Below are 14,390 nucleotides of genomic sequence, written 5' to 3' on the forward strand. Positions count from 1 at the left end.
TTCCCACCAAGGCACCAGGCTGGGGGTTGCCAAGGAGGGCACACTTGGGAAGAAGACAAAAGGCCCCAATGGCAACAAGGCAAGCCAGGAGGAGGCTCCCTGCCCTTCTCTACCTGCTGGGGCCTCACAGATGTAGAAAACCAGCCAAGGACCAAGACAACTATGTGAAGAGATGAGAAACAGCTGATCAGCTAATCATTCTACTCACCAGCCAAAACCCTAATGTTCCAGGGTCATTCAGATGCATTCACCCCAAATACATAAAGCACAACCATTGTCCTTATTTCAAATATTTGTTCCTTTACAGTTAATTCAGTAATTGGCTTCTTCTGTGTCCCCAAACTGGAGAGCACCCTCTCAGCCTTATCAATTAAGAGACAAAGAAAGGATTAAGAAGAAAGCAGAGGAAAGTCAATGCAATCCCTGGCCTGCTCAAAGTGGCTCCCTATAGACAAGTGGAAAGAGCAAGTTTCCATATAGTGGAAGGCCAGGGCACATCCTCTCTGCCAAATGCTGGCATCAGGACATGAAGGCATTTAGTGTCTTTTACAGACCCGCACTTTCGCACTGCCAATGCAAAACTGATTTCCTGAATTTCCCAAAGAAAAATAAAGGAAAATTTTTATATATCATGGATAGGTGGTCAAGGATGTTGGTTTTAAAGGACCTCTCTAGAGATCAAACTAACTACAAATACTTGTCAAACAGCTACTACTTGCAAACTACCACAGACAAAAGGAAAGAAGTGAAAGTTCAAAATGGCTGAAATTACAAAAACGAGTTGCCGTCAATACGCTGAATAGCAAGACTGCAATAACAAGCAGTCATTTTCATTTCAGAATGCTATCAACAGTTCTGCACTTAAAATGTTTTCTTATTTTTCTTTGGCATTTTCAAAATACATAATTTTGTTTTCACCACCTACTGTTTTTAAAAAGCAAAAATCCTAAGGCTTCTCTTTACAAGATTTGAGTTGACCTTCCACCTCCCATGACTTACATGGGCAGTCCCATGGTCCACTTGGGCTCCATGAAAAACCCAGAGACAATCTCACAAAAGGTGTCCTCTCTGACGACCTCAGACCCAGGGCTCCCCAATAAGCTCAGACTGACCCCTTAACTCAGGAACTCCCCTAAGTAGTTATCCTTGGCACATTCCCCACACAACTGGCTGACTTCTCCCTTCTGCTAGCATCTTGGACAAAGTAACACATATCTCTTCTTCCTCCTCCTCCTCCTGTACATCTACTGTGATGCTGGTCACCTTTGCCCTTGGGAAGAAGTCAGTCCCCTGAAGCCAGGTCTACATCAATAGCCCCGTGGGACACCTGGCCACTGTCCTCATTCATTTCAAGGGCAGTAAGATGAGTGGGAAATGGAAGAGGATAAGGCCACTGGGAGACAAAGAAAGCCTCTAGATCTCAGTTTGAATTAGGGGGAAACCCAACCATACTGGAATGGTTAATGCTCTCCAACTATCAAAACAATCAAGGACCTGGCCTAAAAGAGCTTCTCAAAATTGACCATGTAGCCTAGATAGGGAAAAGAGAATGCCAGTCACTCACCTTTTGGAAACAAGAAACCTATCCTCCCACTTGTGGCAGCCAAAAACAGACCAAACACGGAGATTAGTGAGTTAAAACAAGAGGCACTATCACAACAACACCAGGTGAACATCCAGCAAAGACACAACAGCCCCATACCACATTCCTCAAAATGCTTCACCTTGGCCTCCAGGGCACTGGCTTCCCCTTCTGTGGAGTCACCGCTTGTTCTGCTTTCCATGCTCTGTCCCAGGTCCAAAGGGAGCGTGGCGTCGGCGTCTGGGGTCGCTACCTCACACTTCTCCTCCTCCTCCTCCTTGACAGACGCATGGACAGCCGCGCTCTTCCTCTTCGACGCCTTTTTCTTCGAACTCGTACAGTCGCCTTTTGTTTTTCTTTGTCGGAATTGAGCAAGCTGCACAAGAAGGTTAAGAAATAGTAGAGACAGAGGTAAGTGAGAAAAACATAACAAGACCACAAAGTGAACACACCTGAGGATGAGGACATGGAGGATCTCGATGACTGTCCATAAAAATACACTGGGACTCCCTGGCTACTGAGGCTCGTTCTGTCCCAAGGTATCACCCCTGACCAAAGGCATCACAACTGGCACAGCAGATTGTAGTCTGCACTAAAATGACATCTAAGTCTGCAATCTATTAGGGCCCTAACATCCTCAAAGAAATGAAGGGCCAGCTGACACAGTGGCCTGCTAGCCTCGGTCACTTGCAGGAAATTAAGTAGCAGCGAACGTCACCAAGGAACGGAAATAAAGCACAAGACAAATCTGTTCCTTTTACTCTCTTGCCCCCCACCCCGGCCCCCCCCAAAGCAGAAAATCTATAGAACTTCCTAGCTAGACTCTAAGATACAGGTACAGAAATAGCAAAAAATTAATTAAGCTAGGTCAAATTTCCTCTCTTCCTTTGAAGATGCTCTATTTTTCTGAACTATCCTTGCTCACAAAGCCCCAGGGACCTCCCCACAATGTCACCCATCACAACCCATCTCTCCTTAGTTCCTCTGGCTGAGATTCAATCAGTCTTTTCAATGACGCCTGTAGTTACTCAGAACTTTCCACTAACGTTTCAGACGCCCGAGAGCGCTTCAGTCACAAAAACGTGGAGGTGACCCGCGGGGCCCCCGGGCCCCCGGGCTGCGAGGCCGCCACGGCCGGCGCCGGGCTCCTTCCGTGCCCGTGTGTGACTCGGGGGCACGCCTTTGTGCCACGGTCTGCACATGGGCCCGTTGGGCATCGGTCCCCGTGGGCCCAGGCACACGAGGGCCTCGGGGGTCTGCAGCCACAGCTGGCACGGCATGCCTGCTCCGGAGGAGGCGCTGTGCGGCTGTGGCACCACCCGCGGGGCAGGGCCTTCTCCCCGGGCCTCACTCCTTTCCCTCCCTTGGCCAGACCGGGCTGTGCCCGCTCGGGCGCCCCCCACGCCTGGCCGCCTCCTCGGTTTGGGGTGCCCGGGAGACACTTGCTTTGGGGGGTCCCGGGGCTGGGGGGCTGCCTGCTCCCTCCAGCCTCGGGGGCGGGCCTCAGTTTCCCCGCGTGTGCAGTGGGCGCCCCCCGCCCCGGCTTCCGGCGCGGGCTCCGGCACTTCCGGGCCCGCAGCCCGCGACGCCCGAGGCCGGGAGGCCCGGAGGCCCCGCGCAGGGCCCCGCCCCCTCCCCGCGCGGATTGGCCGGCGGGCCGGGGGCGGGGCCGAGGAAAGAGCGGCGGATTCAAGATGGCGGCGGCCGGGCGGGCGAGGCTTCCGGGCGGGCGCGGGCCCCGAGCCCCCGGCCGAGGCCTCCCCGGCCCGGCGCGCAGGGAGCCCGCGCGAAGGGCGGGCCCGGCCCTACCTTGGCCCGGCCGGCCTCCACCTTGCGCCGCCGCTCGTCCCGCTCGTCGCTCTCCATGGCCCGGCCGGGACGCGCGCGGGGCTCCGGCCCAGGAGCGCCCGCCGCCGCCGCCGCCGCCGCCGCCGCCGCCCTGCCCCCTCCGGCCCCGCCCCCGTAACTGCCCGGGAGCCAGCGGGCGGGGCGCGGCGTGGGCCCTCCCCGCCGCGTCCCGCCCCCGGGCGGCGGCGTGCTCCCCTGAGCGACGCCTCGGCCGGCCAACCGGAGCACGGCGCCCGCCTCCACCCTGCCAATCACGGGCTCCGAGAGCCCCACCCCATCCGGCCAAGCGCGCGGAGGGAGCCCTGATGGACAGGCTCCTCCGCCTCTCTCCTCCCTTTTGTCCGCCAGGCGCCGCCCCCTCCAAAAGCATCGGCCAAGGAGCTCCGGGCGTCCGCCCAGCCCCGCTCTCTGTGTGGCCCATTTCAAAGGGCCCGCCTTGCGCCGCCGGGCCGCGTCGGCCAATCAGAAGCGCGGGCGGGAAAAGGCCGGAGGCGGCGGCCCGGACTTGGGGCCCCGGCGGGGCGGCGCCTCCGAAGCCCGGGAACCCCGGCCTGAGGGGCGGCCCCCGCCGGGGGGCTCGGCCTGCTCCAAGGTGGCCCCCCACCAGCGCCGGGGGAGGCCCCGCGTGACGCCCTTCCCCCGAGGCCGCGCCCTCACGCGCTCCTGCGGCTCGGGTGAACATTTCGTTCCGATATCTGAGGAAGATGCCGGCCCGACTTGCCGGCTCCCCCTCGTTTTACAGGTTAGGAAACCGAGTCAGGCGAGGGCCCGGGCGCCTGCGGCTGGCGCGTGGCTGCGGCAGGATTGGAACTCGCCTCTCCCCGGCTCCGGGCCAGGAGACCCACTGTGCCACCACCCGGTTGCCCGGAGGAAGATGCGGGCTCAGAGCCCAGCCTTTCCTCTGGGCGTTCCGAGTGACCCCGGCCCGGCCCACCACGAGCCGCACGGGGCCTGGCGGCTCCGCCCTGGCCTTCCCTGCCCGGGAGCCGCTCCTTGCCCAGCCCTGCCCTGCCCTCAACCTGTGCCACCCGGGCCTGCCGCTGGCGGGGGGGCTTCTCTTTGTTCCCAACATTTAGATGCCCAGCATCAGGCCTTAGCCAAAGGCTGTATGCCTGCCAGGTAAGTCCCCGAGGCAGTGCGTGGCAGACAAGATGAATCTGGTTCACCTGGCTCTCCCTTCCAAAGTGTTGAGGAGACCCTGCCCTGGGATAAGTGAATCACTGTGCCTTGGCTCGGAGGCTGGATATCCTGGGCGGGGTTGACCCCCTCCCCATGGTTCTAGATGAGGCCGGTAAGATCATGCGTGAAATCTGGCAACACCTGAAGTCAACCTGCCGGAGACTTGTGACTGTGGGGAGGGGGACGCAATCTTGCTGTTTACTCCCCAAACTGCTTCAGAACACTCCCATGGACAGTCCTGCCCCTGGGCAGTGCAAGAGGTGCTTGGTGCTACCTGGCCAGGAAACAAATCATCCCACCCGTACTTTTCCAGGCTGACTTTCTGCCTATAAAAGCTATCTTATATTTTCTAACATCCCTGAAAGACATACTTGTGTCTCTCCTTAAGCAGATCGAGGCTATCTCACATAACTTTTTTTTATGTTGGAAAATAAAATATTTTTTTAAAAGAAAGATTTTATTTATTTTGAGTTTTACAATTTTTCCCCCATTCTTGCTTCCCTCTCCCCACCCCCCCACAGAAGGCACTCTGTTAGTGTTTACATTGGTTCCATGTTTTACATTGATCTCAGTTGAATGTAATGACAGAGAAATCATATCCCTAAGGAAGAAATATAAAGTATACGTCACATACTCTTACCAGTCAGAAATCCTCCCCATACCATAGATGCTATGTCTAGTAAACATCCCCATACCTCTTGTCAAACTCATCACCCCAGACATGGACCAGAACCATCTGGCCCACTGAAGCACATAAAGAATGTTGAGATAAGACAATTCTGGTGAGTCCCTTGACCACACTGGAGTAGGAGGGATCCTTCCCTACTCCCTCCCAGGTCACCAGGGCTTGCTGTGCTTTCTCTATAGAAACTTTTACTTATCCCCACCCCCCTTACTAGTGTTTTCTTGGAATTTGGCCCACTTGGGGAAGTATAACAAGCTTATCTGTCCCCCATAACTCTGGGTCATTGAGTATGTAAATTCATCAGTCTGCTCAACCCCAATGAAACATCAGCATTCCCTCTTTAAAATGTATGTGCTGTGACAGCTGGAGCCCTGGTGTGTTGTCTTCTGGGCAACCAGGCTTCCATCTAAATGGTATTTTGTGTGATGCCACAAGCCTGGGCATCCTCTTCACTGGGCTTGGAGACAGATATTGGGCTAAAGTTATGTCTGTGTGCCCCCATCCAATATCCCTCTGGCCTGAGAGAACAATGGGAATGTCATCGTCACATCCCTGGTGATTCTGAAGGGTGCAGATGGCCCTTACCAGCTCAGCCTTCCCCTCCCCACCCAATGCTACTTACACCTACACCAACATCAGATGGTCAGTAAATCCATGGGTTCCAGCCCAGTAAACAGAATTGGATAAGACCAAAAAGCCAGGAAAGAGAGAGCAAGCCTAGAGACAAGGTGAGCCAGCTATCTCCAAGTCCTCCCCCGCCTCCTCCTCCTCCTCTGGGAGTAGCCTGGCTCTGGTAGAGTGATGAATTCATGAGACAGGAGCCCCAGAATCAGCAGGGACATCAAGTTTACTTACCCTGGAGCAAAGGAACAAGAGGCCCTAGTGCTGGGGATGGGGGGGGGGGGGGTGGAGATTGGATAGTGGTTAGGGAATCCTGTCAGAAATAGCCAAGGACCAGATAGTTCTGGTGCACATCTGGGTGTGACAAATAGGGCACACCATACAGGCTACAGGGAAGTCCTGAGCTGATACAGAATAGTGAGATAGCCTCTGTCTGCTCAAGGAGAGGCAGGAAACAACAAAAATATAGCACAGTTTTTGCAGGCAGAAAGTCAGCTTGGAATATTCCCAATAGTTCCTCTGCATCATATCTGACTGGCTCTCCCTCAGTCTTTAATACTAACTCAACCATCCCCTGAACAGATACACAGGTCAGGCGCTGCCTTCTCTCCACAATCAGGAATCTCAGAAATCCCAGGCTTGACTGGAAGCCCACCTGGTAGCCCACTGTCAGACACAGGGTGCTTCAGAAGGATTCTTTACCTGACAGAATAACCAAGTGGAGATGGACCAGGTTCTCTGTCACCAGGAAGACACTCAAAAAAAAGAGTCCCTTTCTGGTAGGGCTTCTTTTCAAAGTCACTACTTTGCTTCTATAAGAAATATGGGTAATGATTTGTACAGTTTTACTGCTGGCCTTTGTTTTTAATATCACATCATTTATTTTATGGGATTAAAAATATTCCCATAACATAGAACAATAAAAACATGACTATGCACAAAATCACACATCTGCTAGACATAACTTGTCCCTTCAAATTTATAACAAATTTAGAGGTGGCTAGGTGATGTAGTGGATAAAGCACCAGCCCTGGAGTCAGGAGTACCTGGGTTCAAATCCAGTCTCAGACACTCAATAATGACCTAGCCATGTGGCCTTGGGCAAGCCACTTAACCCCATTTGCCTTGCAAAAAAAAATTATCATGTAAACTTATTTTTCCCTCTTCTTTCTTCCCTCCCCCTCTCCCATCCTAGAAATGGCTAGGGTTAGACTTAGATAGGGTATCTATGTGTGTGTGTGTGTGTGTGTGTTTATGTGAGACATAGGGGAGCTAGGTGGCACAGTGGATAGAGCATCAACCCTGGGTCAGGAGGACCTGAGTTCAAATCTGACCTCAGACACGTGACCATTTCTTTGTAACTGAGTGACCTTGGGCAAGTCACTTAACCCTGATTGCCTCACATCAAAGACATCTCTACTTGTTCTGTTTCATGCACTGGACCCAGATGGCTCTGGAAGAGAAAGTGAAGAAAGTGAGGCTGGTGACTTAGCATAGCCCTCCTCCCCCCAAACCAATTCATGTGCTGGTCATGACAACAGCTCCCTGACAGCATGGTTTTCTTTAAGAATAAAGAACAGGGGCAGCTAGGTGACGTAGTGGATAAAGCACTGCCCTAGAGTCAGGAGAACCTGGGTTCAAATCTGGTCTCAGACACGTAATAATTACCTAGCTGTGTGGCCTTGGGCAAGCCACTTAACCCCATTTGCCTTACAAAAAACAAAAACCTAAATAAAAAGAATAAAGAACAAACAACATCATCATCATAATTGTATAGATACATAGACATATAGATGTAAAATGATTCTATTTATCAGTTCTTTCTCTGGATGCAGAATGTGCTTTCTTCATATGTCCTTTACAAATTAATTTGGATTGGGGCGGCTAGGTGGTGCAGTGGATAAAGCACCCGCCCTGGAGTCAGGAGTACCTGGGTTCAAATCCAGTCTCAGACACTTAATAATTAGCTAGCTGTGTGGCCTTGGGCAAGCCACTTAACCCCATTTGCCTTGCAAAAAAATCCTAAAAAAAAAACTAATTTGGATCTTTATAATATAATCATCTTTCTTTGCCAAAAGTTGTTCTTGAAACATTACTCTTGTCACTGTATATAATACTGTTTATGTTTCCTTTGTTCTGCTTATTTTGTTCATCATTTTGTGCTCATCTTTCCATGATTTTCTAACATCTTTGAGCTCATTATTTCTTGTAGCACACTAGTATTCCATCTCAATCACATATCACAACTTGTTCAGCCATTCCCCAATTGATGGGCATGCATCCCTGCAATTTCTAGTGCTTTGCCATCATAAAAAGAGCTGCTATAAGCAGGTTCTTTTCCTTTTTCCCTTAATCATCTTTGGAAATAGACCTAGTAATAGTATTGATGAAGTCACTGAGCCTCTGGGAAGGTTCCTGACAAGGACTCAGTAAATCCCTGCTCCCAGGCACAAGACAAACCCCCTATCTAAAGACAAAAAATCCCTGCCCTAGCCTGAAAGCATTAAGTTTATGAGCTATTGCCTCTCATCTTCATGTCCCTGATTCCTTCATCTTCCTTCCCCCTTAAAAGCTCACCCTCTCCTTAGTTGAGATGCTGTCTTCCTTCGGGAAACCAGTCCACCAAATAAATGTTCTTTGTTTGACTTGAAGAAAGTCTGAGTCTGAATTCTTTCAAGAGATAACCTATATCCTCTACCTCAACAGTATTGCTGGGTCAGAAGTTATAGGCAATTTAACTCCTCTTTGGGCATAATTCCAGATTGCATTACAGAATGGTTGGAACAATTCACAATTCCACCAAAATGAGTATGTCCCAATTTTTCAACATCCTCTACAGCATTTGTCCCATTTCCCTTCTATCTTTTTAGCCAATCCAGTAAATGTAAAATGATACTGATGCATGGAAATGCTAGGGAATGGAAAATGTTAGACCAGTAAATAGCACATTTAACTTAAACTTTTCCATGTTGACTTTCTCCTTAAGGAACCCATGTGTAACTTTGATGATTTTGTAACATTGTTCTTTTGTGTCTCATACTGCCTGCCTTCTATTGATAACAACTGTCCAACAAACCCTATATCTGATCTGAAATTTCCCCATAGTATGTATCTGTGTTCAGTAACCATCCTTATGCATCATAGCAATTCTGTCAAGCCCCGGCTGACCCCTGAAGGGGATACTTAGGTATACACAGAGGATGTTCATTCACGATATTCTGTAATTATCTTTCCTTGTGCAGACTCTTGTCTTCTTAGTAGGTAAACCATACTGATGGCATATGCAACATTTCACACCTTAGAGTCCCCTGGCACTCCTGGGAAAGGAAGGAGGGACCTTTTCTTATCACATCTTGAGGTGAACTTAGTTTTATTGTTCAGAGAGACTGGTTACAGAAGAAAAGTTCATTAGATGAAGGGGGCCCAGGATCCAGACTGGACAACCTACTCAACCCAGAACCAAGGATGAAGAGCAAGGGTCTGACTGCCTTTGAGTTGAGTCATGCTGTTCCCTGGCCCTAACCTTAGCATTCCTTGCCCTTTGTCTTCTGGTGATGCTGAATGCCTGAGAGTCATGGACCAAGGTCCAAAAAAATAAAAATTGTGGTTGGCTGACCCGGTGGCCCACAAGACACTCCTGACTGGAGGTTGTTAGTTGGCCACAGCAGATGCATGCTTTGGGCTAGGAAAGTGAGCTGGTCACATGTGTCAGACAATTTGACAGCCAGCTTGAGGGCTGGCCCTGAGAACGGCTTCCCAAAGTAGGAATGAATCCTCTTTGTCTTGGGAGGACTGATGAGCAAGAGCCACATTGGGGTGAAGTTACATATGGCTTTCAATCAGCACTGTTGGATGGAGCCCCCAAACAGATGAGGTTTCAGATCCTTTTCAAAGCCCATCAAGGACTTAGAACACTGAGCCCTCATCTCTGGATCTAGGCACACAGATGGGGCAATCTCAGGGTAGTCTGACCTCCAAAAGCCAGACAGCTTCTTTTGTCTCCTGGAATTTTTTTCTTTCTCATTATATCTCCACCCCAGAGCCTTTGGGAAAATTACTTAAAGCTTAGGCTCAGGTCTAGGCTCTCCCCAAAGAAGGAGAATGGATAAATATTTATTGTATACTATAAATCAGAGATAGGACAGCTATTTATTTCCTTTCCACAAAAGAAATGTTCAATATACAAGATACACAACTACACATTGACAGAAAAACTCAAACTGTGCAAACAACATCACTTCTGTTTATAATCTCTTGGGAGTCTGATTCTATAAAAGAAAACATCAATACTAGGGTCCAACTCCTCATGGCCCCATTTGGGATTTTCTTTGCAGATACTGTGGTAGTTTGTCCTTTCCTTCTCTAGCTCATTTTACAGAGGAACAAACTGAGGCAAACAATCAATGACCTGCCCAGGATCACACAGCAGCAAGTGTTTGAGGCTGGATTTGAACTCAGGAAAAGGATTCTTCCTGACTCCAGACTCGACACTCAGCCCTGTATCACTGTACCACCTAGATGACCCCTAGTCTATTAATACTATAGCCTTCACATCTCCCTAAAGTGACCCTGATATCTTTGTGGAAGGAGCCCTGACGGCTCCTCTACACTCCTGCTCCATTGCCTCGAACTCCCCCCACAAGGCAGTTTACGCTGCTGTCCTCATGGAATCCTTTCTCCTCCTTTAGAGAGTCTTTCCATTTATAGGGTAGTGCAAGGAGGTCAACTTGAACCAAACTCCATCTGAGATCATTTCAGCTCCAGGATTCCAAAACTAAACACTGCCCCAAATGGGAGGCAGTTCAGCAAGGCTGGAAGGACCCAGGCTCTTCCTCCTCTCCTCCTCCTCCTGCTGCCACAAGACTCTTACAGGTATCTCAGGAAACAAGGGTTGTGAAGGACCCAATGATATGGCAATGTCAGTTATATGAAGTTACTAAGAATTGTGAAGAAGAAGAATAGTTCTAGGTTATTTGACACTTGAGGATTTGCAAAGTGTTTTACAAACATTATCTCATGGAAGCCTCAGTCATCTGGGAGGTTCCTCTCAGACCATTATTTCCTATTTATCCTGTATTTGGCCCCAGATCACTCTGGCTCCCACACTGAGTGACCAACAATCAATGTTTCTGTTTAGAACAGAAATCCTGAGGGTCCTAAATTTCCTAACCCTCATTTTTTTTTCCTTTGGACTAGGTAAAAATGGCTATTCTTTGCCTCTCCTCTTTCATGCCTAGCCTTTATTTCTGAAGAATAGGCACTGCCTCAGTCTGAGTCCTAGGAAAGACTTTAATTCAGAAAGGCCAACATCTCCCACTATATCCAGGGTCCTGACCTATATCTGGATCCATATCTGACAAACATGAACAGCAACCATTCTGTCATCCTTTGCTTTGTCTGTATTTGTTTGCATGTTGTGTCTACCCTTAGACTGTAAGCTCCTGGAGAGCAAGACCTGTCTCCTTTTACATCCCAGTGCTGTCACATAGTAGGCATCTTACTGATGCTAGATGACCACCTGACATTCTATGTGGGAGGTAGACTTGCCTACTAACCAACACCTGCTCCAATTAGACCAGCTGAGGAGACATCTAGTGCAGACATAGCATTCTTCGAACTCTTGAGAAAGGAGCAACCATGGTCAGCTGGGGGTCTGGGAGCTAGATCAAGAATGGTTTGGGCAGTAGAGGTGTGTGACTCACCAAGCCAGTGAAGAGGAGGGAATATATTCTGGGTGACCTCTTGACTTCCCACTTGCTCCCCCTCCTCTGGACTTCTCCATTGGGCTCTCCAGACTTCTGTTTTCTCTTGTATGTTGTCTTCCCCCATTAGACTGTGAACTCCTTGAAGGCAGGAACCCTAGCTTGCTTGTATTCCTAGTTTTTAGCATACCTACTCCTATGGATAAGCCTTTATTGTTTATCCACTGCATTTGAGGGAATGGGAGATGGAATAGCTCATTCCTGCTCGACTTAGAACAGTGATTGCATATTAGAGACATGTATGGGACATCAGCATAAAGGCAAATCCAGGTTGGGTTGGATTTTATTTTTTATTTTATATTTTATCTTTGAACAGTGACATCATCAGACCTATGCCCCGGGGGAGATCAACAGCTGTGACAGATGGACTGGAGGCAGGGCAACCCCCTAGGAGACTATTCTAGGAGTCTCAATGAGAGAAAAGGGCCTGGGCTTACCAGAAACTCCAGAAAATCCATCTTGATACAAATAAAGGCCAGGCTTTTCAATTCAATTTCTTTCTGAAGCAAAGGTTCTTTAGTATAGCCACTGTAATGAAAGTGTTGGCAATATGACCAATATGGAAATATGTTCAACACCATACATGTATAACCTACATCCGATTACTGGCTGTCTGGGGAGGAGAAAGGGGAAGGAAGGAATGGAGGGAGGAAATGTGGAACTCAAAAGCTTGCAAAAAGGTAAATGTTGAAAACCATCTTTGCATATAATTAGAAAAATAAAAATAAGTGTGCTTCCACAAATCATAAGAAATTATACTCTGATCCAAAAAAAAAAAGTTTCAAGCAAAGACTGAAAAAAAATGACTTCCAAAGAGCACCGTATGTGCCCTCAGCCTTAGGAGTCATTACGTAGCCTTAAGAAACTGATCTTCCATCCCAGAAGCCACAGTCATGAAACCAGATCACAGTCATGAGACTGGACAACTCTCACAAGCTCCATGGGAGGAAGTAAACCTAAGACTGGATCCTATGAAAAGCACCTTCATCATCCTCCACTGAGTGGTCAGCATGCTGAGATTCTGGGAGCTAGCCCAGGTTCCATTTCCTAACTCTTGGTAGGGTGACTTAGTGACAGAGAGAAGACTATGTGCTTCACTTGGGGCCATTTTTCCAAAGATTTATGAAAAAGATTTAGGAGAAGATTTTTTTTTTGATTAAAATGGCTTTTATTAACTTCTTTGCAAAGAAGGACTATCTCTTCTAGCAAGAGAAGGCCATGGATTATGACAATGTCCAGTCTTATATGGAGTTTGAAAGACTTCTTCTTCCCCTTGATGCCAATCATTGGTAGGAGCTAAGTGACTTACCCAAGGTCACACAGCTAGGTAATTGTTAAGTGTCTGAGGCTGGATTTGAATTCTGTTCCTCCTGACTCTAGGGCCAGTGCTCCATCCACTGCACCACCTAACTGTCTCCTCAGGGTTAAAATCTAATGAACATGTTCACTCCTGTGTGTTTTCCCCAGCCTGCTCATCATACTAATGAGCACAGGGGAGTGAACAGTAATACCAATGAACTTCACTGAGCAGGTAGGTGCAAAGGACAAGGACACAGACCCTAGGGGTAGGGTCAACTGGGGTAGGCCTGATCTAATCTCAGGCCTGATCTAATCTCAGGTCAATTCCTTTGTCTTGCACTCAGGTAGCTGTACAATCACAGGCAGTAAGGTAAACTAAGGACCTCCCCTTTCCTTCTTGTGGAAGCCAAACAGCTCACATTCCTTACAATTTCCCCATTTTCCTTTTTTAAAATAAGAATTGGGCATCCATGCCTTATTAGGGATTTCTTTCTTAAATCACAATTCTCATCACCATCTATCAAACCTTTGTTCCTTGGCTGGTGATGATCTCTTTCACTGCCTGTACTCTTATGAGTCTGTTGGGAGTATGATAGTGGGAGAAGATTGTTAATGACTTTCTCACTGATTAGGGATGTGCTCCCACCTACCAGATTTCTAAGGAAAGTAGTGACTGGATTGGCAGGAGGATAATAGGGCTGGATTTGGGGAAAAGCTGCTCTCTCTGAAAAGTGGACTTTCAACCTTCAGGGCCAGTGATGGAGAGAGGGATGAGGGAACAGTAACATTGCCCTTATCCTAACAGTGAGGACCAGGGAAAGCATCCGAGGCATTCCATTTGTATACCCAGCAATAGTGAGTTGGATGCTCCATGCTCTGATTGCTTGCTAGGCTGAGGGGTCCAAAACTGGGCTTCCCTCCAGGAAAGGTGACAGGAACTCACTCTCTCAGGGGCTCCCAAAGTTTCTGAAGCAAACTCAAAAGGACCCATGGGACACGTTGAAGATTATGAGCCCTTTCCAAACACACCTTTCTTCTTCTCTGTCCAACAATATCTTCTCCTGAAATCCCCTATCCAGGTAAAATAGGTGATGCTCGGCAGGCTGAGCCTGTCAAAAAACACCTTGTTTCTTGCAGTAGATGATTTCCAAAGTTTGGGTCATTTACAACTCTTCAAAAATGGACCTCAGTTTCCTCATCTATAAACTGAGGGAAGGGGTGAAGTGGCGTCCAAGATATCTTCCATCACTAGATCTATAATTCTGTGAAACTCATAGCAGAAGGGTTGGCTAGTGGGTAGAGGGGCTCCTAGGACCAAGGGTCATGTCCAGTGTTGGAAGTAGCAAGGTGCTCCCTTTGAATAGAAGGAATTCAGTCTGGAGGAGGGAGAGAGCGAGGAGCATGTTGCCATTAC

At 48.7% G+C, this 14,390-nt stretch overlaps 1 protein-coding gene across 15 annotated transcripts in view; it reads right to left on the minus strand.

The window, feature by feature from the left end:
* Positions 1–3,459, minus strand: part of PCNT (pericentrin) — a 118,040-nt gene extending 114,581 nt beyond the window's left edge. For all 15 annotated transcript variants that reach the window (XM_074189866.1, XM_074189871.1, XM_074189863.1 and 12 more), the window contains exons 1-2: positions 3,392–3,459; positions 1,725–1,958 (exon numbers count right to left, since the gene is read on the minus strand). In XM_074189866.1, coding sequence (XP_074045967.1) covers positions 1,725–1,958; positions 3,392–3,448 — 291 coding nt within the window. In that variant the 5' untranslated portion in view covers positions 3,449–3,459. The remainder of the gene's footprint in view (positions 1–1,724; positions 1,959–3,391) is intronic.
* Between the last annotated feature and the right edge of the window lie 10,931 nt (positions 3,460–14,390).

This window comes from Macrotis lagotis, chromosome 5 (assembly GCF_037893015.1).
Source record: "Macrotis lagotis isolate mMagLag1 chromosome 5, bilby.v1.9.chrom.fasta, whole genome shotgun sequence".
NCBI classification, from domain to species: Eukaryota; Metazoa; Chordata; class Mammalia; order Peramelemorphia; family Peramelidae; genus Macrotis; species Macrotis lagotis.